Here is a 27549-nt window from a genome sequence, read left to right as displayed (position 1 = left end):
AGACTTCGCCTGCGCCCGCAACGCACTTTATCATTCACACACTTAACACGCAAATAACACTGCAAACACGATATTAATATAATTTCTAAGATAAGTACACGACCGATTATCATTTCAACACATTTATCAACTATTTAAAGCACTTTTAACAAAAAATTCTAATTATTTCACTTTCAAGAGTTTTGCAGCTGTTGAAGGCGGTAAAACGGAAACTATCAGATGGCATTTGACATGTTGGTGTAGTGCAGCACTTCCAGACAGGGTTGCATACAAATTAATGTTCGAAATGTACTTAAATATTATTGCGGAAATATAACGTACCACTGTACATAATTATATTACACAATACCAATAAACAATTAATATTTTTGATATTTTACAAAATAAAATATTTGTATTATTTTTAAAATATTTATTGATTACTATTCATCCATAGATGTCACTATATGCTATTCGTGCATAGTTCACATTGGTTCGAATGCGGTCGGCAACCCATGTGCTTACTGTCATAATCAGCTGCCCTCTACTGATTTCTTTGTTTACAAAACAAATTTTGTTTTGCTTGGTTGAATTTTATTATGTACTTATTTTGATATCACCTAAATATTTTGTATTTGCGCAGTAGAAGGTGAAGAGAATGTACACCAATCATATATAAAATTGAATATGAATTAGAGTATTATCATCACGCGATAAATGGTTGAAAGAACGCAAGCCAACTCGTTAGCCACATACAAAGAAACCATTCAGCAGCATATTTAATGCAATTCCAGACGCTTTACGCAAAGATTTTGCAAAACCAGCTGGCATGTGTACATATTGCGCCGAGGTGTAGCGACATCGCATGTGCAAATCGTGGCATTGGTGACACACAGTTAACATAGCTACATACATATATACATAAGTATATATTTTAGAATTGTTGACTGATTCGTTGTTGGGCTGTGTGTTCGTGAGGTCAAAAAGTAGATGCGAAACGTTTGTTGCAGCAAAAGTGCCAGACAGCTCGGTTTAGTTGAACGGCGACAGATTTTCGATTTTTGCCTGCTATTTTTTCTGCGAATTTTGTAACTTTTTAGATATTTGGAAGTTTTTCTTTTAACATTCAGTGCGTTCCTACTTGACAATGTGCAAATACAATTTTTTAAAATGTATTTTATAACATGTTTATGCAAATTTTATAAGTGAAATAGCTGAAAAAATACACTACCCTGCTGCGTGAGTAATTTTAAGCAAAGAAGTGAAAATCCCCTTTTGATTTCATCATAACGGAAGTGTAATTTTTAAGTGAAGTACTGAAACAACGATACACAATGTCATTAGCCAGCGCTGCAGGGATTTTATTAAAACCACAGACACCATTACAACAGTTGCTAGAGGATATAAATTTTCAACGCACCAAAGAAATGCGACAATTGCTCAAAGATGGTTAGTATTTTTGTTAATACTATAAAATATTCTTCTGCAGCTGCTGTTTAATAAACAAAAATACATATATAAATCACATTTTATGTTTTTAAATTTACATACACCATGAAAAATTATGTACATTTGTTCATTATCGATTTATCAAATATTTCTTTATCCTGTGCCAACGCCGTGAGCGCTTTGTTGTTATTGTATGGTCATGCTGCTTCAAACTGTGCCTGCTCCGGCAGATTAACTACACATGCGTACGTGCATATAATTAGCTCTATGAAGGAATAGAAATGGCTGTGCAGATTTGGCATTATATAAAATTTATATATTTATGTACAAATATGTATGTACCTGCATTGCATGTGTGCATAAGAACATGTTTACATGTTCGCTTTATTTTTATCGTCAAATGTTAAGGGTGGTTGATGTGTTTTTATTGTAACTGCAACCGGCGTTTTTATCTTGTCTGCGGCAGTGAATCACATATTGTTTTTAGTTTTTTAATCATATGATATTTGTAGTTTAACATTTTTTTAATTTTAAATTTGCATTTACTACGCAAATTTATTTATAAATATGTATTTAAGTATATGCAATTAAAAAAAAAAACAGAAAAGCATTTCCATCCTTGTTTATATTTTTTATAAATATATACTAAGTTAAGTAAATTTGTTTAAATTTTTACAGATAGCGGGTTTGTTGTGCTCCAAGGCACTACATATTGGACAGATTTATTCGTACGACATTTTCTATTTCAAACCGAACCAGTGCACAGCATAGATTCCGATGATTTGCTCTTCTTCGTACGCAAAAAACACGTGAAAAGTTCTTCCCGACATATGCCAAAATATGAGGTAAAGCATTTCCTATCCAAATATACTAATTACATATGTATATTAAAACCATAATCTCTTATTTACAGACAGAGGTTGATGTTTTTCGTAAGGACTCGCGAAAACTTCCAATCGGTGATCCGGACGTCGACTGGGAGGAGACAGTCTATTTAAATATGGTTATACATCAATTCGACTACACACTCACATTAGCTATTTGCACACGCACATCGCCAAAGGAATTGCAGGTGTTGAGACGTCACTCTCAGCGCGTATATGCTAGTCCTAGTCGCCGAAAAATGGATACCAAAGGTGAAGGCGAGGAGATAACATATCCGCATATCTGTTTTATGGTGGACAACTTCGACGAGGTAAAATGTTTAAAATACTTATTTTTAACTACACACTCAAACTAGCGACACTTTGCAGGTGTTCAGCGATATCTTGGTACGCGATGGTGAAATGGTGTGCGTGGAATTGGTTGCCAATGACAAAGATGGTTCGGTGCAAGGTGTAATTTTTCTGGGCTCAATACGCTATGATGCGCTCAAAAAGGTCTATGATGCGAGGGTATGCTGCTTTGTTGCTTAAAAATATATTACCACTTTGCTTAAAAGTTTGTACGTATGCTTGTCATTTGTAGCAATCTAGCCTCAGTTCGAAAGTGGCGCAACGCATGTCCTTTGGTCTGTTTAGCAGTGGCGCCGGTGTGCAAACACGTTGCGAATTTGTGCGCATGAAGGGACCACAAGGCAAGGGACATGCCGAAATGGCTGTTACAAAACCCAAAGGTTCAGGCGTGGAGACGCCCACCAGTGAACCGGGGTATGTTGTGGTGAAATGTGTGCTAATTAAAATTTTCATTTCACGCTTTCTGCCTATGCTTATTTATATAATCTGCTTTAATTTCGCTTGTTATAGCTTTTGCGCTACCGACATGTGGGACGATTGGGAGGAGGAAAATGACGACTATTGCACATATCGTCATCAACGTCGTCTAAGCGATCCCAGCGCTAATTTAAATAATTTCTCGCGTTACGCTTGGCGCACAAAAGGTGCACCTGATGCGGTCGGCGGCACTGCGGGCGCTAAGGCGCGTTCGGAGAATGAAGGGCTCGATTCGTTGGCGAATGAGGTGTCTGAAATTGAGGCTGGCGACTTACGTGATGGTAAATACAGTATATACAGCTTTAAATTATTAAATTAATAATTAGTTTATACTTTTTTATATTTGTCTAATTACTCAAATATTTAAAATTATTTTTACGCATATTCAAAAGTACCATCTGATCAAATTTGACGCGGACTGTACCATTTAAAATCCGATACAAATATTTTTCCTAGAGTCTTACAACAAAAGTATAGAAAATTATATTAAGCGTTGTCATGTTCGTATTGGTCCAGTAGGCTATTTTGAAGACGAATATTAAAATTTTGAAAGCAATTTTTTGTCAGTCCGGCTCAAATTCGATCATTTGGTATGCAAGACATACAATTCACCTCAAATTTTAACTCTCTTATAAAATATATTTTTGATGCTCATTATTTGTTGGTAACTTAAAGTCATACAATTTTTTCTTTTACAAAATAGTTTATTATAATTGTTAATTTCCATTTCTTCTAGTTTTTTTTTTTTTTTTGAAAATGTGTAAATTCACCACAAACACTCATCACTGCGTTGTTGATGCATTTTCGTCATTTTCAAGCGCTGCTAATTTGTGACACTTTTACAAGACACTAACGAATTTTGCATGCTTTTCAAATTCAATATATTTCAAAATGATTTATCTATGTTTATACATTTTTTTAATATATGTATGTATGTATATTCTTGTGCTTAGTAATTTCACCCTACAACATTAGAATGTCTTTATACTCTGAACAGGGTATATTAAGTATGCCTTGAAGTTTATAATACCTAGAATGTAACGTCAGAGATCATAAAATGTATATTTAAATGATCAGCATGACGCGCTGAGTCGATTTAGCCATGTCTGACTGTCTGTATATGCGTGAACTAGTCCCTCAGTATTTAAGATAACGGTCTTAAATTTATTATACGATCTTTTCTCCTCAAAAAGCTGAATATTTGTCGGAAACGCCAATATTGCGCCGTTGTAACATATAGCTGCAGTCCAAACTCACCGAACAAAATCATGTTTTTCTATGGAGGACTTTTTATTTTACAAGATATCCTCATGAAATTTGGCATAGGTATTGGTTGAAGGCAGCGCTAAAATTTCCGATATATATTGTTCACATCGGACTACTATAGCTTATAGCTGCCATACAAACTGACCGATCAAAATGCAGATTAAGATCTTTTGATACCCTTTAATGCTAAGAAAATGCATTTTTAGAGGGTATATTTAATTTCTTTGCAGTTCAAGTTAACGTTTTTTCTTGTTGTTCAATAAAATTATGAAATGTAAATTTTTGAAGTTCACAACTTTACTTTTTATATCAATTTGTGCTGCTTGCACTCTGAATTCAACTTGTTATCAACTTTTTGTTGTTGTTGCAGCGGTCAAAAATATGACTTACACTTCTTGCCGGGTCCCTTCATTTTTCGTAGACCCAACTGTCACAATCCTTGTTTATCACAACTGTTTGTACTACACTGCGTATGAGCAACGTATTGTCATTGATTGCCTTTGATACTGCCAAAAGTTGCGTATACGCAGGTGCTACCTTCATAAAAGAATTTAATGGCTTGGAAAAAAGGCAAAATTTATAAAACTAAAATTTTGAAAAATTTATAAAATTGAAATTTTGAATTTTTTTTTTGTTTCTTAAAATTTTTTGTAAAAAAATAGCAGTTATGACACTTATATTTACTAATTTTTCAATTTTCTATTATCACTATGTATTGTACTCTACTATTTACTACCAAAGCTTATCTATGTAAAATACTTTTACTAACTATATTTAATCTACATTAAGTTGTTTGTACTTTTCTTATATTATATACACTTGTATTATAATTTTTCGCTTGCTTTACTACTATCATATTATCCCACCCATCCTATTCTTGTTATTGTAACGTGTTGCTACTCAATTTCGGTTTTCCTTTTATTTACACTCCTTAATTTGTTTACCAACAAAGTAAATATAGAAATATATCACAGAACAAAGCTCTACTTCTTCTTCTTCTACTATGGTTTGGCGTACAACTGCTGAACAATTAAAATCAAACAAACAAAAAAAAAAAGAAGAAAAACTGTCGAACAATCAAACAATATGTGTATCACAACAAAGAAACTAGATGGCCGAGAAAGCAGGACTTGGAATACACACATATTTATTTCATTTGTACAAATTTTTACAAAAGCTCATTATGCCATTTGACTCTATTTGAAACCCAAATGCATTTTAAATTTTCATTTTTATAATTTCATTTTGTCTGTTCAATTTGTGAATTAGTAGTTGCTCCGAAATGTGCAGTCCCCCGTTTTTTAGTTTTGAAAAAATTTCTATAAATACATATTTTTTGCAATATATTATTTAAGAAAATCGGCCATTTGGCCATTGTAATTTACCACAAACTAGATTTGTTCGTGCAGCTGTATTTATATTAAAAAAAAATTAAAATTAAAGAAAAAAAAACATAAAAAACAAAATTTTCGATTATCAACGAAACTGGTTAAAATAGTGCTTGAATTTCAAAAAAATTAAATTTTTGTGATATGTGATTTTATGATCATAAATACATACATACATATATTGGGTAGTCGAAAAAGTCTTTTCGTATTTTGTCGATAGATGTCGTTGCAGTCGTATATCCATATAAATAGTTATGATTAAAAATTTACTGTTTCATGAAGATTCTCGTTATAGTGATCAGATTTGAGCCGGACTGACAACAAAACATTTCACGAATTTTGATGAAAATCTTTATTAACGACCTTGAAAAAGGCTTCTGAGGCAATACAAGCCAAAATGCAATGAAATTTTCCATACCCTTCTCATACACCTCGCGATGGCTTTCGGAGCCTTCAGCTAATAATTTTTTAAGGCTCAAATGGGTTTTCCACGAATGTTTTGCTCACAAATCCGTTGGTTTACGACGTATTACTTCACGTAGATGCCTCCAACGAATTCATGCTGAACTACACCACGGTAATCAAAGAAACCGATGGGTATCACCTCGAGTTTCGAACGACTTTGACGTGGTTTGTTGCTGTAGCGGAAGAGTTCTTGGCCGGATAAAAATCCGGGTCCGTTCCGGTTTCTTAGAATCGATTTTCGTAGGGACGGTTTGACGCGGTTTCAACGGTTCCGGCTCATTTTTAGAACGCCAATCGCTAGATTATTGAACAGTTTCGACCTCATATCCATAAACAGACATCCGGTGACCAATGATAACGTGTTTGATAAATATAGCTTACTAGCCTACCTTGTCAAACAGCTATTCCCGATCTCTACTCGACGTTGTTTTTGCAAAACATTCAGGTTTTCGGTATCTTAGCACGCTTCACTTCCAAAACCTTGATCGAAATGTGTTGAGTCGTTACATAAGAGATTTTGAGATCCCCTGATATCTTTCTGTCCGCAGCACAATCATGTAGGGCCCTCAGCTATCTTACCAAGCATCTCTTTTGCGACTTCTACTCGACGTCCATTCAGGTCCTTTGGTATCAGCATAGCATTGACCCGCTTCATAACCAAAACATTAGCCAAAATGTGTTGAGTCGATTCATAAGAGATGTTGAGGTTCTCTGTTATCGCTCTAAGGCCAACGCGACACAGTTTATTTAACATTTTCGATGGAATCATCATTAACAGAGGAGGCAATCTACTCTTCTTTTTCTTTATTGGTGTAGAGTAGTCGAGTTAACAACAGCGCGCCAGTGGTTTCTCCTCTTTGCTATATGGTGCCACTTGATGATTCCAAGCGAAGCCAGGTCCTTCTTCACTGTTCCTTCCAACGGAGTGGAGGTCTTCCTCTTCTTCTGCAAACCAATCTAGCAACTTCTTTATCGATTCGCTTTGCGTGGACTGTTTAAAGAAACCAGTCCGAGTCAAATTTGATCAAATGACACTTTCTTTAATTCCAAAAATGCCTATAAAACAAATACTAAGTTGGAAGGATAGAGCTTTTAAGAGACAAACAGACCTAACGCTGCTAAGTCTGCTAAGGCACAGCTAAGTGTTACAAAAATTGAGAACTTCATTCTGGTACCTACCATAAGAGGTGCCTCATTGCATGCTTTTTCCATTGGTCTGCATGGAGATTGATCTCAGGTTCTACTTACGAATATCTGAGGATCGTGGAACGCCATTTCTGGGTCTATTATTTTGATCTCTCCACCGAAAATAAAGTCGATTCTCTTTTTTGATAGCTCTAAGGTCCGCTTTCACGTCCAACTTCTTCGTACTAAGCTAGGCAATATCATCTAGACAGTTTAGACTCACACTAGCTTAAGATTCGCTAGCGTCGTTACAGATCCTACATTATTGTACTTCTTTCAAAACCTATATTTTCTGACATTTTGTTATTATGCTTATGTCTTCAATACAGTACAACGGCCCTTTTACAACTACTCTCCAAATCACGTCCTTCACTCAACCGTAGCACAGCAGCAGTCCCTCCATTCCAACATTCCTCATTTATACAACAGTCTTTCTCTTTTAAAATATTTTTCTACGCTTTCATTTTTCTCTCTTTTTTACATATACTTTTACAATATTTTTACTTTACATAACTGTTATTATACTTATTTTCGATATTATTTCGACTCTCTAGAAATTACTTATGATTTGTGATCTCACTTAGTAAAACGATGCCAACGATCTATATTTCATTGTAGATCTACGTCCTGCTTTCTCGGCATCCGAGGCAAAACTACATCTCAATCCGAACTGTGAGGCAGCTAATGCGGCTGCGGTTAAGCTACCGATTTCACCCGAAAACGAAGTGAAACACGGCGTACCAGAGCAAACGACCAAAGTTGCAAGCGTGAACAGTGTGCCCATCGCTGAGGCAGTGGAAGCCACTGCGGCGACAATTAACTCACCGACCTCGCATGCAAGCACTACGGGTTGCAGCAATTGTTTTGGCGGTAAAAAGTGCAAACGTTGGGTCGGTGCGTCGAGCGATAAGAATACGCCCGAGATGTCCGAGGTATATTGTCCCACATGTGATGATGCGGCTAATGAGACGCCAGCATGCCTCAATAAAATGCCCGACAAGAAGTCCAAACCCAAACATAAAACCATACTGAGTGTCGAAAGCGAATTGATTGTGAGCAAGCGCGGTAGTCTACGGTTGACAGGTGGCGCGTCGAAGCCGAAAACCGTTGTGCGTAGCGCCTCATTAAGTGCAGCCGATCGTAAGCCGAAACGCACGTTAAGTCCAGCGGCCGACAAGAGGGATAAGACTAAAATGAAAGAGAAAGACAAGGATAAGGATAAAGATAAGGTTAAGGATAAAAGCAAAACTACGAATTTACTCGCCAAGGTTTCACCGAAACGCATCAGGTCCAAAGCAGACGCTGCGTCCACAACAAAAACTAAGAACAATAACGCATCCAAAGATACGAAAGACAACAAAACAGTTAAGGAGTGCATTAGCAATAATAACAGCGCGGTAGAGCAAGAGCCTACGACACAGCAAGCCGAAGAATATGAAATCGCCGATGATGCGACTTCGTTGAATGGCAGCGCGGCGGAAGCGTCCGAAGCCAAAATGGCTATACTGAGCGAACAAGACACGAAACTGATGATAAATGTGCGCGGTCGTGAAGAACTGCCCGTTGTAGAGCAGCGTTCACCGCCAAACACGGCCGAGTTAAGTGCACCCAGTAGCGCCGGCAGTGGCCAAGCCAATCCATACAGTTTCGATAAATGTGTACGTGTACCTGTAAAATCAGAATGCCATCCATTGCAGCAGCAGCAACAGGCGAAGCAGTCAGTGAGCCAGGAACTGCACGCTGGCGCTGCCGCTGCTGAAACTTTTGATAATAAGCGCGACAATAGTATTTCGCCGACGACAGCCTCAGCAACAACCACATCACGAACAATAAAAACCACAAAACTTCAGTTGGATACTCAAAGTGCAGTCGCAGCCGCTGCGACCAACGATATCAGCGATTGTAATGGCAATTGTCACATGTTGTCATCGCCGCCGCCGTCGTCGAGTGCACAACGTTCGCCGCTTTCGCCACCGCCCTCCGTGTCGGCGGCCAGCGGCAGCGGTGAGAACGGCAGTGTAAGTGATGGTGGCGGTGCTGGCAGTGGCGGGGAGAACGGTCATTCCAATGCGACGTTGCCGCGCGCCAAGCGCAGTGCTGCTCAGCATGCGTTCTATCAACGTGCTCTCAGCTTGGTGCCGAAGCGGCGCACCCCCGATGGCACCAACATTTATTATTGGTGTGATTTGCCGCGTAAGGCGCTCAAAGGTGTGTTGCTTATATTTGATTTTTCCTTCGCAGTTCAAAGACAGTGCGCGAAGCTGGTGTTTGTGACAATGTTTGATGAGCAAAGTGTTTATGCTTAAGTACTCAGTTTTTGACAGTTCCAGATCTATACTAATCATGTAGATCTCTCTGTTGCTAGGCTATTTGTCAGCATAATTTCATCAACAGCTTTCCTAGGCACCTAGCCCAAGGAAGAGTTATTGAAAGTGGTTGTACCACTCTCTCATTTCTCTCTCTTTTATTTTTTCTTTTAGAATTAGATGACGGCGCCTACAATCCACTATGGGCAAGTCGTGGCTTCACACAGTCATTCCACTTTTGGAAAGAGAATCGTCGGCAACAGTCCACACCGCTCAATGCATTCCTCACTTATGTGACACTGCCGTGGTGGAGCATTGCTAAAGGTATAGTATAGTAGTTGTTTGATTTTTATACTTTGAACAAACACCTGATCTTTCAGAATTAAGTTCTTGTAAAGGAAACTTTTTTATTTGATAAAATCTTCTTATTTATTGACGTGAATACCGGCTAAAACCGGCCGAGTTACTACAGTGCATCAGCCGTTCTTCCTTTTCGCTGTTTGGCGCCAATTGGTGATTCCAAATGTAGCCAGGTCCTTCTCCAGCTGGTCTTTTCAAAGGAGTGAAGGTCTTCCTGTTTCTCTGCTTACCCCGGCGTATACTCTCTGAGCTGAAATGTTTTTTTATCCATTCGGACGACATGGCCTAGTCGCAGTTTCTTAATTTGCGAAGGCAAAACTTCCCTCTCCAGGGTTGTGCGCTGGGTTGGTCGGTCCATATTTCTTCAAAACTGATGCCGTTGAGAATGTAACCGTCAATCACGACCGAAAATTGCTCCGTTCCTACGACCGGAACGGACCCGGATTTTTATCCGGCCAAGGACTGTCAACTCGGCAGAATTCTGTCACTATAACAACAACAGCCGAAAATTTATACCTGAAATCATGATCTCGGCGACATTTTTGTTCAACAAAACCGTGCTACTTTCCACACATCTCATCAATCAATGGGTTTATTGAGAGAAGACTTCGAATCGAATCGTGAGCAGATAATTTCACGTTTTGGGCCGGTCGTTTGATATCGTGTGATATCACACCGTTCGACTTTTTCCTGTGGGGATATGTAAAGTCTAAAGTCTATACGGACAATCCCGCTTCGATTCAGGCATTGGGAACAAAACGTCACGGTTGTCATTCGCCAGTTATCAGTCGAAATGCTTGAACGAGTCATCGAAATCCCCATTAATTTTGAAGTTTCTGCGTTATTTCTGTAAAAAAATAGGGAACCCCGAAATGGATCACCCTTTAGTTATATACCTAATATAAGTTAACGGCTTATCTGTATTTTTTTTAATTTTAATATTTTTTCTATTACAGATTTGCTGGATCATCGTGAAACGCCCATACTAACCTTTTAGTATTAAATTAATAATTTAGTCTCATTTTATTTATCGTTTATTTATAGAAAAACCAAACTATTTTCAAAGCTACTTTTTATATAAATACTTAATTTATTTTTTTATAAAAATATTTTTCAATGTTTTTTATAATATATGTTAATTTTTTAATTTTTTTTTTAATTTTTTATTTTCTTTTTTATTTTACATTCTTTTAAATATATTTTATATAATTTCATTAATGTTTTTTATAAAATTGCTTTTAAATTAATTTTAAATATTTTTTTTTGGTTTTTTTTAAATTTTTTTTTTTATAAAATTGCTTTTTAATGCATTTTGTATATTTTTTTTTTTAACTATTTTTTATAAAATTGCTTTTAAACGTATTTTATATAACTTTTTTTTTAATTTTTTTTATAAAATTGTTTTTAAATATATTTTATGTAATTTAAAAAAGTTTTTTTTTTTGTAAAATTGCTTTTAAATGTATTTTATATAACTTTTTTTAAATTTGTTTTTATATGATTTAAAATTTTTTTTTTTATAAAATTGCTTTTAAATGTATTTTGTATATTTTTTTAATTTTTTTTATAATGTTTAAAATTTTTTTTTTATAAAATTGCTTTTATAAAATTCTTTTAAATGTATTTTATATAATTTTTTTAAAATTGTTTTAAATATTTTTATAAAATTGCTTTTAAATTGTTTTTATAAAATTTTTTTAAATTTGTTTTTATATGATTTAAAATGTTTTTTTTATAAAATTGCTTTTAAATGTATTTTGTATAATTTTTTTTACATTTTTTTTATAAAATTGCTTTTAAATATATTTTATGTAATTTACAAAAGATTGTTTTCATAAAATAGCTTTTAAATGCATTTTATATAATTTTTTTTAAAATTTGTTTTCATAAAATTGCTTTTAAATGCATTTTATATAATTTTTCAAAAAATTTGTTTTTATATAATTTAAAAAAAAAAAAATTTTATATATGTAATTACTTTTAATTTTTTTTTTGTATAAAATTATTTTTAAATATTTTGTAGGTACTTATTTTAGTTATAAATTGCTTGTACTTAGTTTAGATTAACCTTACTCTAACATTTGTAATGCTTTCGATCAGTAACTATTGGCGCTAAAATATTGTGAAGCATTTCTGTTATATTTTGTGTGATTGATTTAATTTAATTTTATTTTACTCATTTATGTCAATTTATATATGTAAAAGTATGTGATTTTGTTCATTAAGTATTTTTGTGTGAAATTCGGTTTTCTGTGATTTACGCAGTTGTGGTGTTTATACGCATTCCTCAAGGTTTTGTTTTCAATTATGTAATAGTTTTAGTCACATAATAATTAAATTTAAATAATGTTTCCTTTTATAAACATAAACGTACACATCATCTACAAATTATAGCGCGTAAAGCAAACGAAAACTTAAAGGAACAAACTGATATTCTCGATTCCTACACAAAAACACTACACATACAAGCATAAAAAGTTATAACTGAAACGTACATACTATAATTAAGACATAATACGTACATACATACATAATTAAACATAATTCATTAAAACATGAAAACATGAAAATTAGCCAAAACGAATCTCACATTGCCAGTTGCTGTATAGAAAGTAGCGCAATTCGCTCTATATACATACATACATACATACAATACTAGTGTGTCAAAATTTTGATAAGATATTCGATTTTCAGTTTGTAATTCGCCACTTACTTTTAAACACAAAACTACGAACACAACAGCTTTAACGAAAAGTTATCACTTGAGGGCATCAAAACTGACAGCGACGGCTTGGGATTTGTATGTATTATTAATAGAGACAAAATATATGTATGTATGATTTATAAAAAATAGCATGTGACTGCAAGCATATATATACAAACATATTATGTACCTAAATACAGTTATTTTTGCAGTCAAGCATATTTATGAATAGTTTGTAAACGTTTATTAAAAATGAATGGCATGTTTGTAGAATTAATTGTAGGCGCGTGAATCGACACACAAACACATACAAACATTATTAACTGAAGAATTCACAAATCGCGCGAAAATCTCATATATTCATTCACAAAAATTTAGGAATGAATTAATAAAATGTATTAACTAAAAAGATTGTCATATACGAATTATACAATACATACATACAAATTGAAAAATAATAAAGTCAAACTTATGAAAAAACGTAAAATATAAGGAAAAGCTTTGAATGCATAGTACACGGATTTTTAGCATGCCAAGGGCGATCAACTCAGCAGATTCCGCAAAAATACAAAAGTATATTTGATTTTAACTACAACAACAACAATAAAAAACATATTGAGCTATTTCAGGAATCGGAATTAACCCGGATTTTATCCCGCCAAGGATTGTACTTTCGGAGATCTAAGCTCGTTTGAATCGGTTAGTTTTAGAACGTTAACAGAATGGATTTTATACAGCAAAGGGCAGTTATGTCAGCGATCGGAATTAATCCGGATTTTATCCGGTCTAGGGCTGTACTTTCGGAGATCTAACCTCGTTTGGATCGGTTAATTTTAGAATAAGTTTTAAAACGATAACGGAATGTACCCGGACTTTATAAGACAAAAGGGAATTACTTCTGCGATCAGAATTAATCCGGATTTTATCCGGTTTAGGGCTCTACTTACGGAGATCTAACCTCGTTTGGATCGGTAAGTAAGATTAAGAACGATGGACAGTTATTTCAGCGATCTAATCCTATTTAGAACGGTAAGTAGCAGTACGAATTATGCCGAAAAGTAGGTTAGGTAAGGTTAGATCGCGGATCCGAAGTATGTTTTAGACGAATTTTAGCCAGCATATTCGGATTGCAAATTTTCAGCTTTATTAAACTGAAATTCTTTCAACGACTGACGCGTTTCTCCCAAAATTGGATTAAGCACTGGTGGAACCTTAAAAAAGGCATCAATATTTCGATATTCTGCTACGTCCTATGCACATTTTTTGGGTCTAGGCGGGCTATAGAGACGATACGGAATGGCGAGAGCAGTCAACCCAATTATTTTTTTGGATGATTAATTAAAAAAACGTTTCCACGACAGTCGGGTGTGGTAAATGTAACTAGAACCCGAATTTTTACACGACCAAAGACTGTCAACTTGGCAGCATTACTCAAAATTACGTCAGCAATATTTTCTGCCACTACAAAAAGAACCAACAACAACAAAAACAATTTAAAAAGTAAGGAGCTACAGTCGAGGATTGTTGAAATTTTTTGGTTCTGTTACTTTAGGGAGAAATACCGGTCGTTTGCTGCTATTCAGCTAAATTGAATAAGGATGAGGGCGACTAACTTTGCTTTGTGGAACGTGCTCTGCTCAGAAAATAAAAACTCGTTAACGGTTCACGATTACATGCAGGTGACCGAAGTGTAGGCAGGAAATTACACTAACAAATGCGATGGCTGGATTCATGCGGACGTTGGAAAAATCCGGTGAAACTTAGCAAACGTTTGTTGATAGGGGGGAATATCTTCAAGCAGCGTTATGCGATTTCTTTCTACTTAATACATACTTATGTATGTATACAACATATTGGGTAATCGAGTGAAATATGTATGTATGTAAGTAGACGTTTGATTAGAAATACGAAAAGACTTTTTCGACTATCCAATATTTATGGGGATCTATGCATGTACATATGTACAGTTTAATTTGCATATGTACATATGTACATATTTGTGCAACGAAGATATAGATCAGTTATGACGGCGTTGAACTAACTGTAATTGTCATGCGGCTGCTACATATGCAACAACACTTGTGGCATATGTAAATGCATTAATAAATACAAAGTAATACTTATTAATGAACTCAAAACTAAAAGCGTTTTATTTAATTGTCCACAGCCGTTTTAAAAACCGAGTAACGAGCTTATCAGCGCTAAATTTGAACCTAAAGTTCAAGTAAATCGCATTTGTTTGAGAACATACATATGTACCAAAATGCACATACATATATTACATGTATATACCTTAAACAGTGCATATTAAATTTGCCACAAGCTTGTAACACCAGAAGGCAAAGTTGAAGACGTTCCACAGTTTTTAAGATATCCAACTGAAGTGTTGCACACGTCCGCTCATTTGTCCAAATGTTGTTGTTGTTGTAGCGGCAGAATTCTGCTGAGTTGAACGTCCTTGACCGAATGAAAAATTGGGGTCCCTTCCGGTAACGTACTAGACACGACTGTCATGGGTACGGCATTTGTCCAAATCAAGCTGTTTGGCAAATTTTTTTTATTTGAAAAATTATCGAAATTTGGCTCAAAATGCTGTATTTTGCTAATTTGTAAGTTCGAACTCAGCAGTTCTTCTTCTTCTTGGCCTCACAAAGGACTACATATGTATATGTAGTAGTTCACTTGCGATCCTTGATCAGTCATCTAAACTAACCTAACCTAATTGTCCACGGTAATGCTATTACTATTTCCGAACAAATTGCTCAGATCGGACGACTATAGCATATAGCTATCATACAAACTGCTCAAAATTAAGTTCTTGTATAGAAATTTGTTTATTCCTGAATTCCTAGAATACAATGGTTCAGCCGAGGTTAACGTCTTTTTTTTTTTGGTTCAGTCTGCAACCGCACTTGAAACAAAAACAACAAAAATTTATGACAGTTATATAAACTTTTGAAAAAAATATGCTTGATGGCACTACAAATTAGCGAAAACCGACTTCGATTTCGTTTCCTAGACACAGTTATTATGCCGAATGGTCAATTCTTATCAACAAAGATGCTGTTTTTAACTCGTAGACACAAATGGTTGCTCCAATAAATTATGTTATCAGCATATTACGCACATATAGACACATTCGCTATTACATACATGCAGCTATGTACATAAGCACGTACATATGTGTTCGAGCAGCTTCCAGTGCCACTTGATGGCTCATCTTCGCTTATGCTCATCTTTGAGGCATTCAGTCTGAGCGCGTACGTCGTATTGTATAGAAGCATTTAAACTAAGACCCCGTGCATAGTTTAATAATAGCCGCGTTACGCGTTAGCGTGACCAAAGCTGCTGGTGACATTCAAAACGCTAATAGATTCCATTTCAAAATCTACGCTTGCACAGCAAGTGGACAAATTCATTGTGCAATTAACTTAGCATTGAAACAAAAACACCCAATATACGCGTTTATATACAATATACTTATAATTATATATGTATATAAATCGGTGTAAATAACTGTGTGACCATTAAAACAGTATCGTGTGCGAAAAATAACAAATGAAAATGCAGTGTCAATTACTCAACAAGTGCAACTTGACATTTTTACTGCTATGTTTTGTGGCGTTTCAATTGGCGGCGTGTTGTACGCGTGCACCAACACACCTACCGCACGGCAGACGTTCGCGCGGCGACAACGGTTATAGATTAATTGTGGCTGAGGGTGCCAATGGCTATGTGCCGGGCGAGACCTACACGGGTAAATGTTTATACTCCTGAATGAAAATAATGCAAATACAATTTAGAAGTGTCAAAAATATTGCTGTCAATTTACGCGCATTTAACTTTTGTTTTTATTCATAAAACTAAATAAACATTGTATAAAAAGTATTTTAAAAATATAAATTAATTCACTTTTACTACTTAAAATTAAAATACTAGCAATTCACGTGCACATTTTGATTAAAATTATGGCGGATTAAAAAAAAAATAATAAAAATATGCATATACATATGTATATATATATTAATAACATTACATTGTATTGCCAATGCATAGCCTCAGGTGCTGCTTCATTTGTGTGGCCGTAGGCAGAAATGCCTCACATGTCCGGCATGCGTAGTCCCAGTGAAAGGATTGTTGTCGATGCTTTTGCAATGCGACTGCCGTTTGGTATAAACGATTGCACAAGCCACAAATTATGGGATACTGATGTTCGTGCCAATCCAAATCTGCCGCTGTAGCGCATAATTTTCCACATTTCTCACATTGAAATATATGATTGTTGCGCACATGATACTCCAGATTGGCGGCGTTATCAAATTTAACGGCACATTCCGTGCATTTGTATGTAGCACACAGTTTGGTGTGCAAGTGCAGTTCTTTGCGATTCGTAAAGCTGTTTTGGCAATTGTTGCAAGTGGGCGCTAGCGCGTTGTGTCCCTGACGGTGAGCAAAGTATTTCTGCTGTGCCAGAAAATAACGTGGACACTCCTCGCAATAAAATATACCTCGCGCAGTTTTCGGCAAATATGCAAATGTGTTCAAATAATATTGTACTTTATTTAAGATACGTTTTTTCTCCATAAACCGCGTGTGATATGTTTGCATATACCATAATGATATCAAATTCACAATACGTTTCGTTTGGCTTATGGTCAGTTCGAATTTATAATGTTCGTTTAAACGTTGCATTAGTCTATTGAAATCTAACTCTAATTGTTCATAGCTTTTGAGGCCTCTACTAAATTTCCAAAGATACTTAAATTCAGCGTAAATTTTCGCAAATGTATTTGCCTTTGCACGCATCTCTTCCAATTGCGCTAAGTTTAATTCATCCTCTGCGTTGGGGTTCATGATGATTTTTAACTAGAAGAATAGGTAAATATTTTCATTAATATATGAGCATAAATTGATATATAAAAATATGTTTTACTTACGCCTATAGAACATAGTAGCGTGTAGTTTTCTCGCTCTTCTTCCGACTAAAACAAAGAAGCAAAAATATTAATTTAGCAATAAGAGGAATAGTGAAATTACTTACAGCAGTGGAGATCATGCTATCATCAGCTGCATTGTTTTGGCTGTCGCAAGGCAATGTAAGGTTAAAACAGCTTTCCTAAAAGAAAGTAAAATATACGTATGACAACGAATTACGAATTAAAGTCACCACAAATATAATACCATAGATGTATTAAAAAACGGTTTATCGTCAGCCATAGTATTTAATTTTAACTGATTTAGCGAATCGTTATGTGTATAATCAATTTCATGTACATATGATAAGGGCTGTTGCTCTTCGCTGGTGCTATCAGCTGCGGCATGTGAGCTTAAATCGGTTGCTAGAACCGACGGTTTTTCGATTTTCAAATACTATATAAAAGAGATACAAATGAAATTAGCGAAAACTATAACAACTTTTCATAGTTATTACAAACCGGTGTCAAATCTTCTATAATACTCTCAGATGTACTCGCTCCCCAATTATCGGCTTTGTTAACACTGGGAATTTGCAAATCGTCAACATTATTTTCAGCTGGTAGCACGTTGCTACTGTTGGAAAAATTGGCAGACGCATTTTGATTTTGATTTTCATTTGGGAGAATTATATCAACGCTCAATATTTCAATATCCGGTTTCTTTTTAGTTTTACTTTCTTTCATAGTTTCCATCGCGTTTTCGAGATCATGCTTTGCCTTCTTTGATTTTTTTTCGTTTTCGTCGCATTGTGTTACACGTTTCGAAATTTTAAATCTGCGTTGCAAATTTCTGCAAAATGTGTGCATTTTGTGTTTCGGTATGACGTTTTCAACATTTTCGGTACTAGTTGGTGAAATTTCAGTTGAAATACACTCGTTTGTTTTTGTAGTTTTTATTGCGAGATCCTTGCTCTTATTATTCTTTTCTTTAGGCGTTGATTGCGTCATAAAATTATTGGAGCTTTTTAAAGTGTTTTCATTGTTTGTGAAAAATTTGGAAAATGGCGGCAATAAACTGTCGACGACTATATCAGATATTTGCAATTGGTCAGCATTAAATAATGACGTGGGGTTATCAGTATAGTTCGTTTGTTGTTCTACTAATAATTTATCAAGTTCTTGTGTAATCAATTCCGTGGTGGCTCTCCCATCGATTGATAACAGCTCAGAAATTTCCTCCAGTTCCATATCAGCCCATTCATTGGATTTATTGAAACTCAGATCAAGCGGTTTTTCAATATCCATTTCATGTGTTGTACTTTTTGATTGCTGACTTATAGTTTCTTCAGTAGAGCCGCAGTTATCGTTTGTCTCAAGGTAACTAATATATGCTTTATGATAAGAACTGAAATCATTCTTTGTAGGGGCATCATATTTAATTTCTATAAGTTTTTCTTTGGTACTATTAGTTTTCATAAGAAGTGTTTCTTTGTCTTGAACACTGGTGCTGTTTCCCTTTTTATCCGTGTCTTCTTCTTCATTGGACGCATTGGATAATAGCAAGTCTTCGCTTAAAGTAAATATACTATTGCAGTCTTTCTCAATACAAATTTCTTTATTGTCCAGCGCATTTGTCATTTTTTCACTGCACGACGTATTTGAAGCCTGATCTTTCGAAGCAGATCGAACACATTCTATATCGCCAATATTTGGCAAATTTTCTTGTTCGTTTTGGTTTGCTAGCGTGTCGTTTGTATTCCTTTTCAATACACCACTAACAACTTCTTTCCTTTTATTTCCTGTATTCTTTTTGGGCCAATCGGTACTACTTTTGCTTTCATCATCACTTTGCAGAAGAAATTTTTTGCTTTCCAAATATTGCTTTAGTGGTAATTTTTTTCCTATTTGTGCTGCATTTTCAGACTTTTTTTCCTTGTGCTCAGAGCAGTTTACTTCTTCTTTTGTGTAATTATTTTTCTTAATAGAATTTATTGCCATTTTAGGATCTGTTGTAGTACAGTTCATGTTCACTTCAACATTGGTCTTTGTATTTACTATACTTCTACCGAAACTATTGCCATTTTTACTTACAATAGTAATTATTTTAGGTAAGATTTTTGCGTCTGCAGTGTCCGATTCCTTCGACGCCTCACTTCCAAAATTTCTTTGAAGGTTTTTATTGTGCCTGTCTGTGTCTTTTTCCTGCAAGTTTTTATCACTTCCATGCATATTCTTGTGCTCGAAACTGGAAACATTTTCGGAATACTCGGTTTCATTGTTACAGGAGGAATTGGCAGTAGCAATACTTGTAAGTAATTCTTGAATTTCTTTTTCTAATTCCTCGTCGCTGCCAAAACCGGTATCATCTTCATCAGAAGTTGTGTTGCAAATATTTTCATTGTCCGAAAAGGTATTCTCAATGTTTTTATTGGTAAGCAACTCCTCAACGGTGTAAATACTTAAATCATTTCGTTCTTGCTGTTTCCCTTGTAATTCATATCCCAGTTGGTGTTCCCAATATAAATGTCGTACGAAAACAGCCATTTGGGAAAATACACCATTACATTGGACACAAATTAATTGAAAATCATTGCGTTTAGCACACATTTTTATTTCTCCACATTTTGTCCATTCTAATTCTCCAAACTGACTCAACTCATTTTGAGTGTCTCCCATTTTTATCACGTGCGCTTTGTTTCACAAATATATTATTAAATATAGTAATTTGGGAGAGAAAAATCCAATTAGTTTGCAAAATAAAATAATAACACATCAAACGGGACCCCCAACCAAAATAACTGCACTTTTAAATGATTGCGTACGCGCGTTCATTCAAACAGCTGTCTTCAATCTTAATAGTGATGGAAAACGACGAAATTAGATAATATGAATGAAGTATTCTGAGAATTTACATTAATTTATTAATGTTTACACGTTTTTAATGGTGACTTGGTGTACTATTCCTTATATATATAACTATAATTATTTTTTTGTGCAGTAATGTCGGTACATTACACTATTAATATAAGCTCACCTGTGTATTAAAAACATGACCGGTACGCTAAACAGTGGTGGCTATATTAAAATGGCGCTGTAAATACTATTTTATTGCAGAATCAAATGTCCTGATACCCTCACTTTATGCAAGAGTTATAGAGCTGAATGTTGTGAGAACGGATATACTTCTATAACTCGAAGTTCTCCATAACTCGAACTCTTGAATTGGCGATAGAAGTCAAATTTCATAAGATTTTCCTTCCATAACTCGAAGTTTTTTTGACGATTATGGTGATTCCGAGATAGGGAAGTTCAAGTGTATATGTAAATAGCTTAAAAACTTAATAATTTTTCCAGGAGCAGCATATCTCTCCTAGCGCCACAATAACATTTCCGGAATAATTATTTAATACATACAAACACGTACCATATATCCTTTTTTAGTTCTCTTGATCGGTGCCCAAACTCATGAAAAGGTACAACATTTCACTCATTTCGCCATCACCGCTGAGGCGCATATTGCCCGCCGTCGCGCTCAACCTGCAAGCCCAAAGCGCGTCGGAGGATTTATACTCTTCAGTGATGCTCTAACTAAATTCAGCGATCGTTGTGTCAATACCGTACAGGAGGCAGATGACTTACCCAAAACTGAGGTACAAGTCATGTGGGTGGCACCACCTGCAGGCTCTGGTTGTGTTTCCATATCGGCTATGGTTTACGAAGGTCCTCGCGCATGGTTCTCCGATGACGGACAATTAACACAGGTCGTTTGCGAGCGTAAAACCAATATACACACCGTCAAAAAGGAATGCTGCGCTTGTGATGAAGCTAAATACAATGTAAGAGCGTAAATATTATTGAGTACATCTAGTAGTTATAGATATATGGTCAATTATACGCACTTACATATATTTCTTATATAGTTCGTTTTTGAGGGTATTTGGTCCAATGAAACACATCCCCATGATTATCCTTTCGCCGTTTGGTTAACGCATTTCTCAGACGTTATTGGAGCTTCTCATGAGGCCAACTTTTCGTTCTGGGGTGAAAATCATATTGCTACCGATGGTTTCCGCTTCTTAGCGGAATTTGGTTCGCCCACGGCTTTGGAAACTGAATTGAGAGCACGTGGACCACGCTTGAGGACTCTTATAAAAGCTGCTGGTCTATGGTATCCGAATGTGAATACAAATACGTCGTCCAAATTTCGTGTTGACCGCACGCATCCAAAGGTGTCAATGGTATCCATGTTTGGTAAGTACAAACTTAATCCATTTCATTGATTGCTAAATTAAATACGTTAAAAAACGTAGGTCCTTCTCCGGATTGGGTCGTTGGTATCAGCGGTGTCGATTTGTGTACTGAAGATTGCTCTTGGAAGGAGTCACTGGACTTTGATCTCTACCCATGGGATGCGGGCACTGACAGTGGCATTAGTTATATGGTAAAATAATGCTCCTGCATTTACAATAGCTAAAAATCTACAATTCCATGCTTTTACAGTCGCCTAACTCGGAAACACAACCACGAGAGCGCATGTACCGTATTACTACGATGTACCCCGAAGATCCACGTTCGCCATTCTATAATCCAAAGAGCAGCGTCATGACACCGTTGGCAAAATTATACATTAGACGCGAAAAAATCATCTCTAGAAGCTGCGATGCCAATTTCTTGGAAGCCTTACAGCTAGATGTATCTGACGATGTGGAGGAGCAAGACATCAGACGTATGTATTGAAATTAATTCGCAGACATCTTGTAAATACAGCTCCAAACTCATTATTGCAGCTGAATGCCGTTTAACACCATACACGGACTGGAGTCCTTGCTCAGTAACTTGTGGGAAGGGCATCCGTAAGCGTACGCGTGAATATGTGAACCCAGAAGCGGCCGCTGCTGCTGATTGCTCACGACAAACGGTGTCAAAGGAAATGTGTGCAGCGCCCATAGCTGAATGCAAGTAAGTTTCCACAATAGCCATATGGTCATGTGGATTATATGATTATATATATGTATATATATATTATATGATTATATATACATATGTATATATATATCATATGATTATATATATGTATCTGTTTAGTCAATCGCAGGATAATGATGATGATGAAGGTGAGAATTTAGCACACGCCGTAGCTTTGGTAACAGATGATGGTGAGGGCGCCGGTGTATGCAAGACTACACCCTGGAGTGTTTGGTCCGAATGTTCAGCCAGCTGCGGCATTGGCATTACAATGCGCACGCGCACTTTCATTGATCACACCGGTCGTAAACATTGTCCACATATCAGCACAGTCGAGAAACAAAAATGTATGCGTCCCGATTGCACTTACGAAGAGGTAGAACTACCCGATCCGATGTGCCCGACAACACAATGGAGTGACTGGAGTCCGTGTACAGCCACTTGTGGACGTGGTGTTACCATACGTACGCGACTCTTGCTATTGGAGAATGGTGCAGTGAAGGATAATTGCACTCAGCGTATGGAATTGAATCAGCAAAAGCAGTGCAATGTGCCACAGGATTGCACCATTAACATGAAAATGGCGAAAGGTTAGTTTAATATCTCTGTAAAAATATATCATATAATGTACGAGTTATCGCTTATTATTCAGATATATGTGTGCAGCGTGCGGATAGTGGTCCATGCCGTAGCTCATATAAACGCTATGCTTACAATCGTGACAGCGGGCGTTGTGAGAGCTTCACTTATGGCGGCTGTCGTGGCAATCGCAATAACTTCCTCACCGAGCGTGATTGCTTAAATGCCTGCAGTATGCTGCGTAAGCAATTATACAGATATTAACGACATACTATGTATATTTATATTTATATAAGTACACTTGTATATATACATGTTATTTTTCAAATACCGTTACGTAAACCTTCAGAATCGGCAGAAACAACCAACTCACGTTCCACAACCGCCAATCGCGCACAAACAAGCAATTATCAGTCGCCAGCCTTTCAAACCGTAGATTGTATTATGTCTGAATGGTCTAACTGGTCGGAATGTAGTGTTAGCTGCGGCACAGGCTATTCCAATCGTAGCAGATATGTTGTTACACAACCCAGAAATGGTGGTCAACCATGTCCGAAGCGAAAGGTGAAGGTACGAAGCTGCGTAATGGCTGATTGTTGAGCAGAATGGCTGAGTTCGGAACTGAATGCTGAAGTATCTCGCACTTGCTTAAGTAACGTGAAAAACAAATATGCATGCAAATGCCCCTGTGTACTAGAAAATAATATGTTGAGTTTATATATCTTTTCAATAAAATCTGCAATCTTGGAAAATCTGCATTACAAGAAGAATAACTTTGTTTCGAATATTGTTTAGGACACAAATTATTGGGTTTAAAAACTCTTATTTATCGAAAATTCACATTATATATCAACAAACACTGTGGACTCCATTTCAGATACAACACTTAATTCCATTGGTTGTCAAAGTAAACACATCTACATATGTATATCCGGTTAAGGATGTTTATTCTAACTGTATATGAAAACTAAAATCAACACAAAGCCAAAACTCAACCAAATTCCTCAACGAGCTTTGACAGTTTTACTGTTAAAAAATGTCTGCCTTTAAATGACGCTTTAAAGTCTCCATCATTATGAGATGACAGTATTGTTTAACATTGTTTTTGTTATAGCAGTTTCCTACATTGCTTGACAGTTTGAATTGGCAGTCTTACATTTCCTTTGGCGGTCATACATTTCCTTACGCGTTACAAGCAAATGCTTTGTATAGTGTTTAAAATTTCTTAGCAAATTATAAAATTGCTCAGTGAAAAGAAAAAGTTATATATAGTAAATGAAAATATGTGGTCTCTCATGAGTGCCTGTTAATGGGTGAAATCTATTCGTTATTTTGTTTGAGTTTCAAACGTCAGCTTGTGGCAATATAATCTAAGTGGAAAAGTGTTTAATATACTTAGTGTAGGCATAAATTCTGTTACAAAGTTTACAATGCATACTGCGAGGATAAATTCGTAGAAAAAGTGCGTTTACTTTATGGTAAAATATGACGCAGTTGGTTAAGGCTCATGAACGTAAACCTCTACAGATGAGCACATTCTAAGTCTCCCGTAAAGGCGTGTCCATTCTTCACTCCTGTGAAAAAGAGGTTAGAAATGGTGCAAAAGTTTACCAGCAAGATGTTTTGGGAGGCGTCGTCAGGCATTTAACCAATACTCTCTTAGTTGGAGCGTATTGTATCATTCAGCAAGACTCTGCTGACAGGGCAAAAACCACTCAGTATTGGTTTAAAAGCAATATTTTTTGCTTCATGGCAGCAGACAATTGGCCGTTTAGAAATTCCAATTTGGATCCATCGGACAGACCCACAGAAGTGTGGAGTCTGAAAATATCTTGGGCTTAAGCAGTATCGTCAATACAAATAGAAAAACTGTGCGGGCTAATATCAATCAATAGGAATCGTTTGAAAGCTGGTGTGAAATCAAAAGATGGTCACTTCGAAAAAAATACTTCGCTCATTTAATATATGCTTCATTAAATAAAATTAACTTTTTTTTAATGGGTTAATGTTACATTTTTATAATCGCCTAAACTTTTAACAGAACTTAAGGCAGAACTAAGTTTGTGTAAAGTGAAATATTACTTTATGATGTGCCAATTCGCGCTATCGATGATATTCATTTACCATGTGGAACCTGGATGACTTTCTTATTTCTTTTATAACTGTAAGTAATTCTTGGTTTTAATTAAACTGAATTTATTTTGATTTATTATTTTATTTTGTATTTTACATATTATTTAATATGTTTTTGGCTTTTCTTAGTACAAATATAATTTCACTCTTAAAACGACAATGACACGAATGGGTGGGTCTTGGATTATACATACATACATATGTACGTGAAATTCTAAATTATTTATGTTAATAATCTTAAAATCAAATTTCTCTACTTGTACTTATTCAGCTTAAAAGCACGTAACTCTTATGAATTAACAAATTACAATAAGTAATTCATATAAAACTTAAAATTATCGTATCAAAACTAAAATTCATTTTTCAAAACACATGTACATGCATTTAAAATCTAGTCTCTTATAACTATTGCTACTTAAATATGTATGAATGAAAATTTATTTGGTAGCATTTTAGCTTTTGAAAAGCTTTGCAGTTACGTTGACATAGGCAATCAACTACTATCATTTGATACATTGATTTCGTCAAGAACTTTAGCATCAGCACAGATTTCAGACTTTTCAACAGTTGATATAGATTCTTCATGTGAATTTACTTCGATCTTATCACATTTTACTACTGCAATTTCCTTAATACTGTCACCATTCGCTATTGTGGCCATTTTCTCCCTTGGTATTTCTTTATCTGGCACACTTTCTTTCGCCTTCTTAACAACTATACTTTTCAAAGCAATTGTATTGAAAGATTTCTCCTCACTTTCGCCAGTACTGTGCTTGTAGACGGATGTTTCGATATTGCCATTTGGTGATGTACTGATTACCTCACGCAGATCCGTACGTGAATCTTTACAGCATACTTTGTCCATACAATCACTAGCGTTACACTGCATTAAACATTCTATAGATGGTGATTTTGGACTTTGAAATTCCGGTTGAATTGTGACTTCAGTAATGCCACGATCTTGGAAATATGTGCGTACATCTTCGATGATTTTTGTGTACAGGCGTGGATTTTCAAACATTATGTGTACAGTAGCTACTGATTTATGCGCTGACAATTGCCAAATGTGCAAATCGTGATAGCTAACGATTTCTGGGAATTTAATTACCAATGTACGTTCAAAATCCTCCATATCAATAGAGCCAGGAATTGTTTGCAAAAGGATTAGGCATGATTGTTTCACTATTTGAATTGGAGAAAGTAGTAAAAAAAAATTAGTATTTCTTCAATGTAAAATATGTGTTTACGTGGTATACTTACTGTAAGGATAACTAAGAGAAACTAGTAGAACACAGGAGAAAATTGAGAGTACGGGATCGATAAATTTGGCCGTATGCTCTTCATCTTCAGCCATATTGACAATGAATGCACAAACTATAACGAATATAGTGCTCGATACATCACGCAACATTTCCACAGCCCCTTGACGTTTTGGCACATAGTGTATCTGACCAATTTCTGCTTTTAAATCATCCTTTAGCTGCCGATCATTTTCAATTGTCTCACTATTTGGCTTTGATAATTGTCGTTCATCAGCTTTTAACTCTTCATTATTCGAAAGTACACGATCTAAAATTACATCACCGCTAGGTGTTACATGTAAAAAGCTACCCTGATGCATTGTATAACCACCGATTAGCAGATATGTTAAGCCATTTAAAACGAGTCCAACAAATCCAAGTATCATGACAATAATGGGTAAGTGCATTGTGTCCTGATGATCGATGTGTACTAGTGTTTGTAAGGCCTCCACTACAAGCGAAAATGACAACGATGCTAGTATAATAAATACGATCAACATGGTCAGTATATCGATGCGCGTCCAACCAAAAGTGTTTCGCAATTTCATTTCACGTCGATGGCGCGACACTGTTGGAGACGGTGCTCCAGACATATTTACTACAATAATTTTATCTTTGTTAGAAACATTTGGTAAATTGCTGTCGCTCGCCGCATATGTGGAGCTAATGAAATGCTCGAGAGGGCTTTCATCATGTTTTCTGCTGTGCTGCAAACATAAATGTAAAACATTATTTTAAATGGTATAATTAGTTACGAAGCAACTATTATAACTTTTCCTTTCATAAATGTAAATATTTTCTTGAAAATTGTTTGTATAGCATTTTTTGTCAAATGTGGCTT

At 35.7% G+C, this 27549-nt stretch overlaps 4 protein-coding genes across 5 annotated transcripts in view; 2 read left to right on the top strand and 2 right to left on the bottom strand.

Moving 5' to 3' along the window:
• The first annotated feature begins 605 nt into the window (after positions 1 to 605).
• LOC120772011 (uncharacterized protein KIAA0930 homolog) lies at positions 606 to 11174 on the top strand. 2 transcript variants are annotated; one of them, XM_040100376.1, is made up of 10 exons: positions 606 to 855; positions 918 to 1428; positions 2107 to 2273; positions 2342 to 2623; positions 2682 to 2822; positions 2896 to 3077; positions 3174 to 3421; positions 8063 to 9652; positions 9925 to 10074; positions 11067 to 11174. In XM_040100376.1, the coding sequence occupies exons 2-10, from the start codon at positions 1314 to 1316 to the stop codon at positions 11105 to 11107; spliced, it is 2916 nt and encodes a 971-aa protein (XP_039956310.1). In that variant the 5' UTR covers positions 606 to 855; positions 918 to 1313; the 3' UTR covers positions 11108 to 11174. The 2 variants fall into 2 exon arrangements, with proteins under 2 accessions (XP_039956310.1, XP_039956311.1); XM_040100377.1 differs by lacking the exon at positions 8063 to 9652.
• Positions 11175 to 16079: 4905 nt separating this feature from the next.
• On the top strand, positions 16080 to 24044 carry LOC120770471 (spondin-1). The gene is made up of 10 exons (XM_040097966.1): positions 16080 to 16571; positions 21172 to 21566; positions 21651 to 21981; positions 22041 to 22171; positions 22231 to 22456; positions 22518 to 22689; positions 22816 to 23285; positions 23348 to 23515; positions 23624 to 23887; positions 23929 to 24044. Exons 1-9 carry the CDS (start codon positions 16373 to 16375, stop codon positions 23872 to 23874), a joined length of 2343 nt encoding a protein of 780 aa, XP_039953900.1. The 5' UTR covers positions 16080 to 16372; the 3' UTR covers positions 23875 to 23887; positions 23929 to 24044.
• On the bottom strand, positions 16803 to 20583 carry LOC120770470. The gene is made up of 5 exons (XM_040097965.1): positions 18250 to 20583; positions 17996 to 18184; positions 17856 to 17930; positions 17752 to 17796; positions 16803 to 17680 (listed from the first exon to the last, which is right to left on the bottom strand). Exons 1-5 carry the CDS (start codon positions 20404 to 20406, stop codon positions 16847 to 16849), a joined length of 3300 nt encoding a protein of 1099 aa, XP_039953899.1. The 5' UTR covers positions 20407 to 20583; the 3' UTR covers positions 16803 to 16846.
• A 1415-nt stretch (positions 24045 to 25459) lies between the features above and the next one.
• LOC120770981 (zinc transporter 1) overlaps positions 25460 to 27549 on the bottom strand; it is a 31693-nt gene continuing 29603 nt past the window's right edge. The window contains exons 3-4 of the mRNA XM_040098723.1: positions 26668 to 27415; positions 25460 to 26589 (exon numbers count right to left, since the gene is read on the bottom strand). Coding sequence (XP_039954657.1) covers positions 25901 to 26589; positions 26668 to 27415 — 1437 coding nt within the window. The 3' untranslated portion in view covers positions 25460 to 25900. The remainder of the gene's footprint in view (positions 26590 to 26667; positions 27416 to 27549) is intronic.

Source organism: Bactrocera tryoni, chromosome 3, assembly GCF_016617805.1.
Source record: "Bactrocera tryoni isolate S06 chromosome 3, CSIRO_BtryS06_freeze2, whole genome shotgun sequence".
In the NCBI taxonomy this organism is placed as follows: Eukaryota; Metazoa; Arthropoda; class Insecta; order Diptera; family Tephritidae; genus Bactrocera; species Bactrocera tryoni.
This window is presented reverse-complemented; position numbering and strand designations above follow the sequence as displayed.

Excerpts from the sequence above, each read along its gene's own strand:
- LOC120772011 (XM_040100376.1), top strand. The coding sequence starts at position 1,314 with ATGTCATTAGCCAGCGCTGCAGGGATTTTATTAAAACCACAGACACCA. Across the intron at positions 2,823-2,895 it reads AAAAGGTCTATGATGCGAGG|CAATCTAGCCTCAGTTCGAA; the intron begins GTATGCTGCTTT and ends TGTCATTTGTAG. Across the intron at positions 10,075-11,066 it reads GTGGTGGAGCATTGCTAAAG|ATTTGCTGGATCATCGTGAA; the intron begins GTATAGTATAGT and ends TTTCTATTACAG.
- LOC120770471 (XM_040097966.1), top strand. The coding sequence starts at position 16,373 with ATGAAAATGCAGTGTCAATTACTCAACAAGTGCAACTTGACATTTTTA. Across the intron at positions 22,457-22,517 it reads GGAGGAGCAAGACATCAGAC|CTGAATGCCGTTTAACACCA; the intron begins GTATGTATTGAA and ends TCATTATTGCAG. Across the intron at positions 23,516-23,623 it reads AAATGCCTGCAGTATGCTGC|AATCGGCAGAAACAACCAAC; the intron begins GTAAGCAATTAT and ends GTAAACCTTCAG.
- LOC120770470 (XM_040097965.1), bottom strand. The coding sequence starts at position 20,406 with ATGGGAGACACTCAAAATGAGTTGAGTCAGTTTGGAGAATTAGAATGG. Across the intron at positions 18,185-18,249 it reads TTATAGAAGATTTGACACCG|TATTTGAAAATCGAAAAACC; the intron begins GTTTGTAATAAC and ends TCTTTTATATAG. Across the intron at positions 17,797-17,855 it reads ATAGCATGATCTCCACTGCT|TCGGAAGAAGAGCGAGAAAA; the intron begins GTAAGTAATTTC and ends TCTTTGTTTTAG.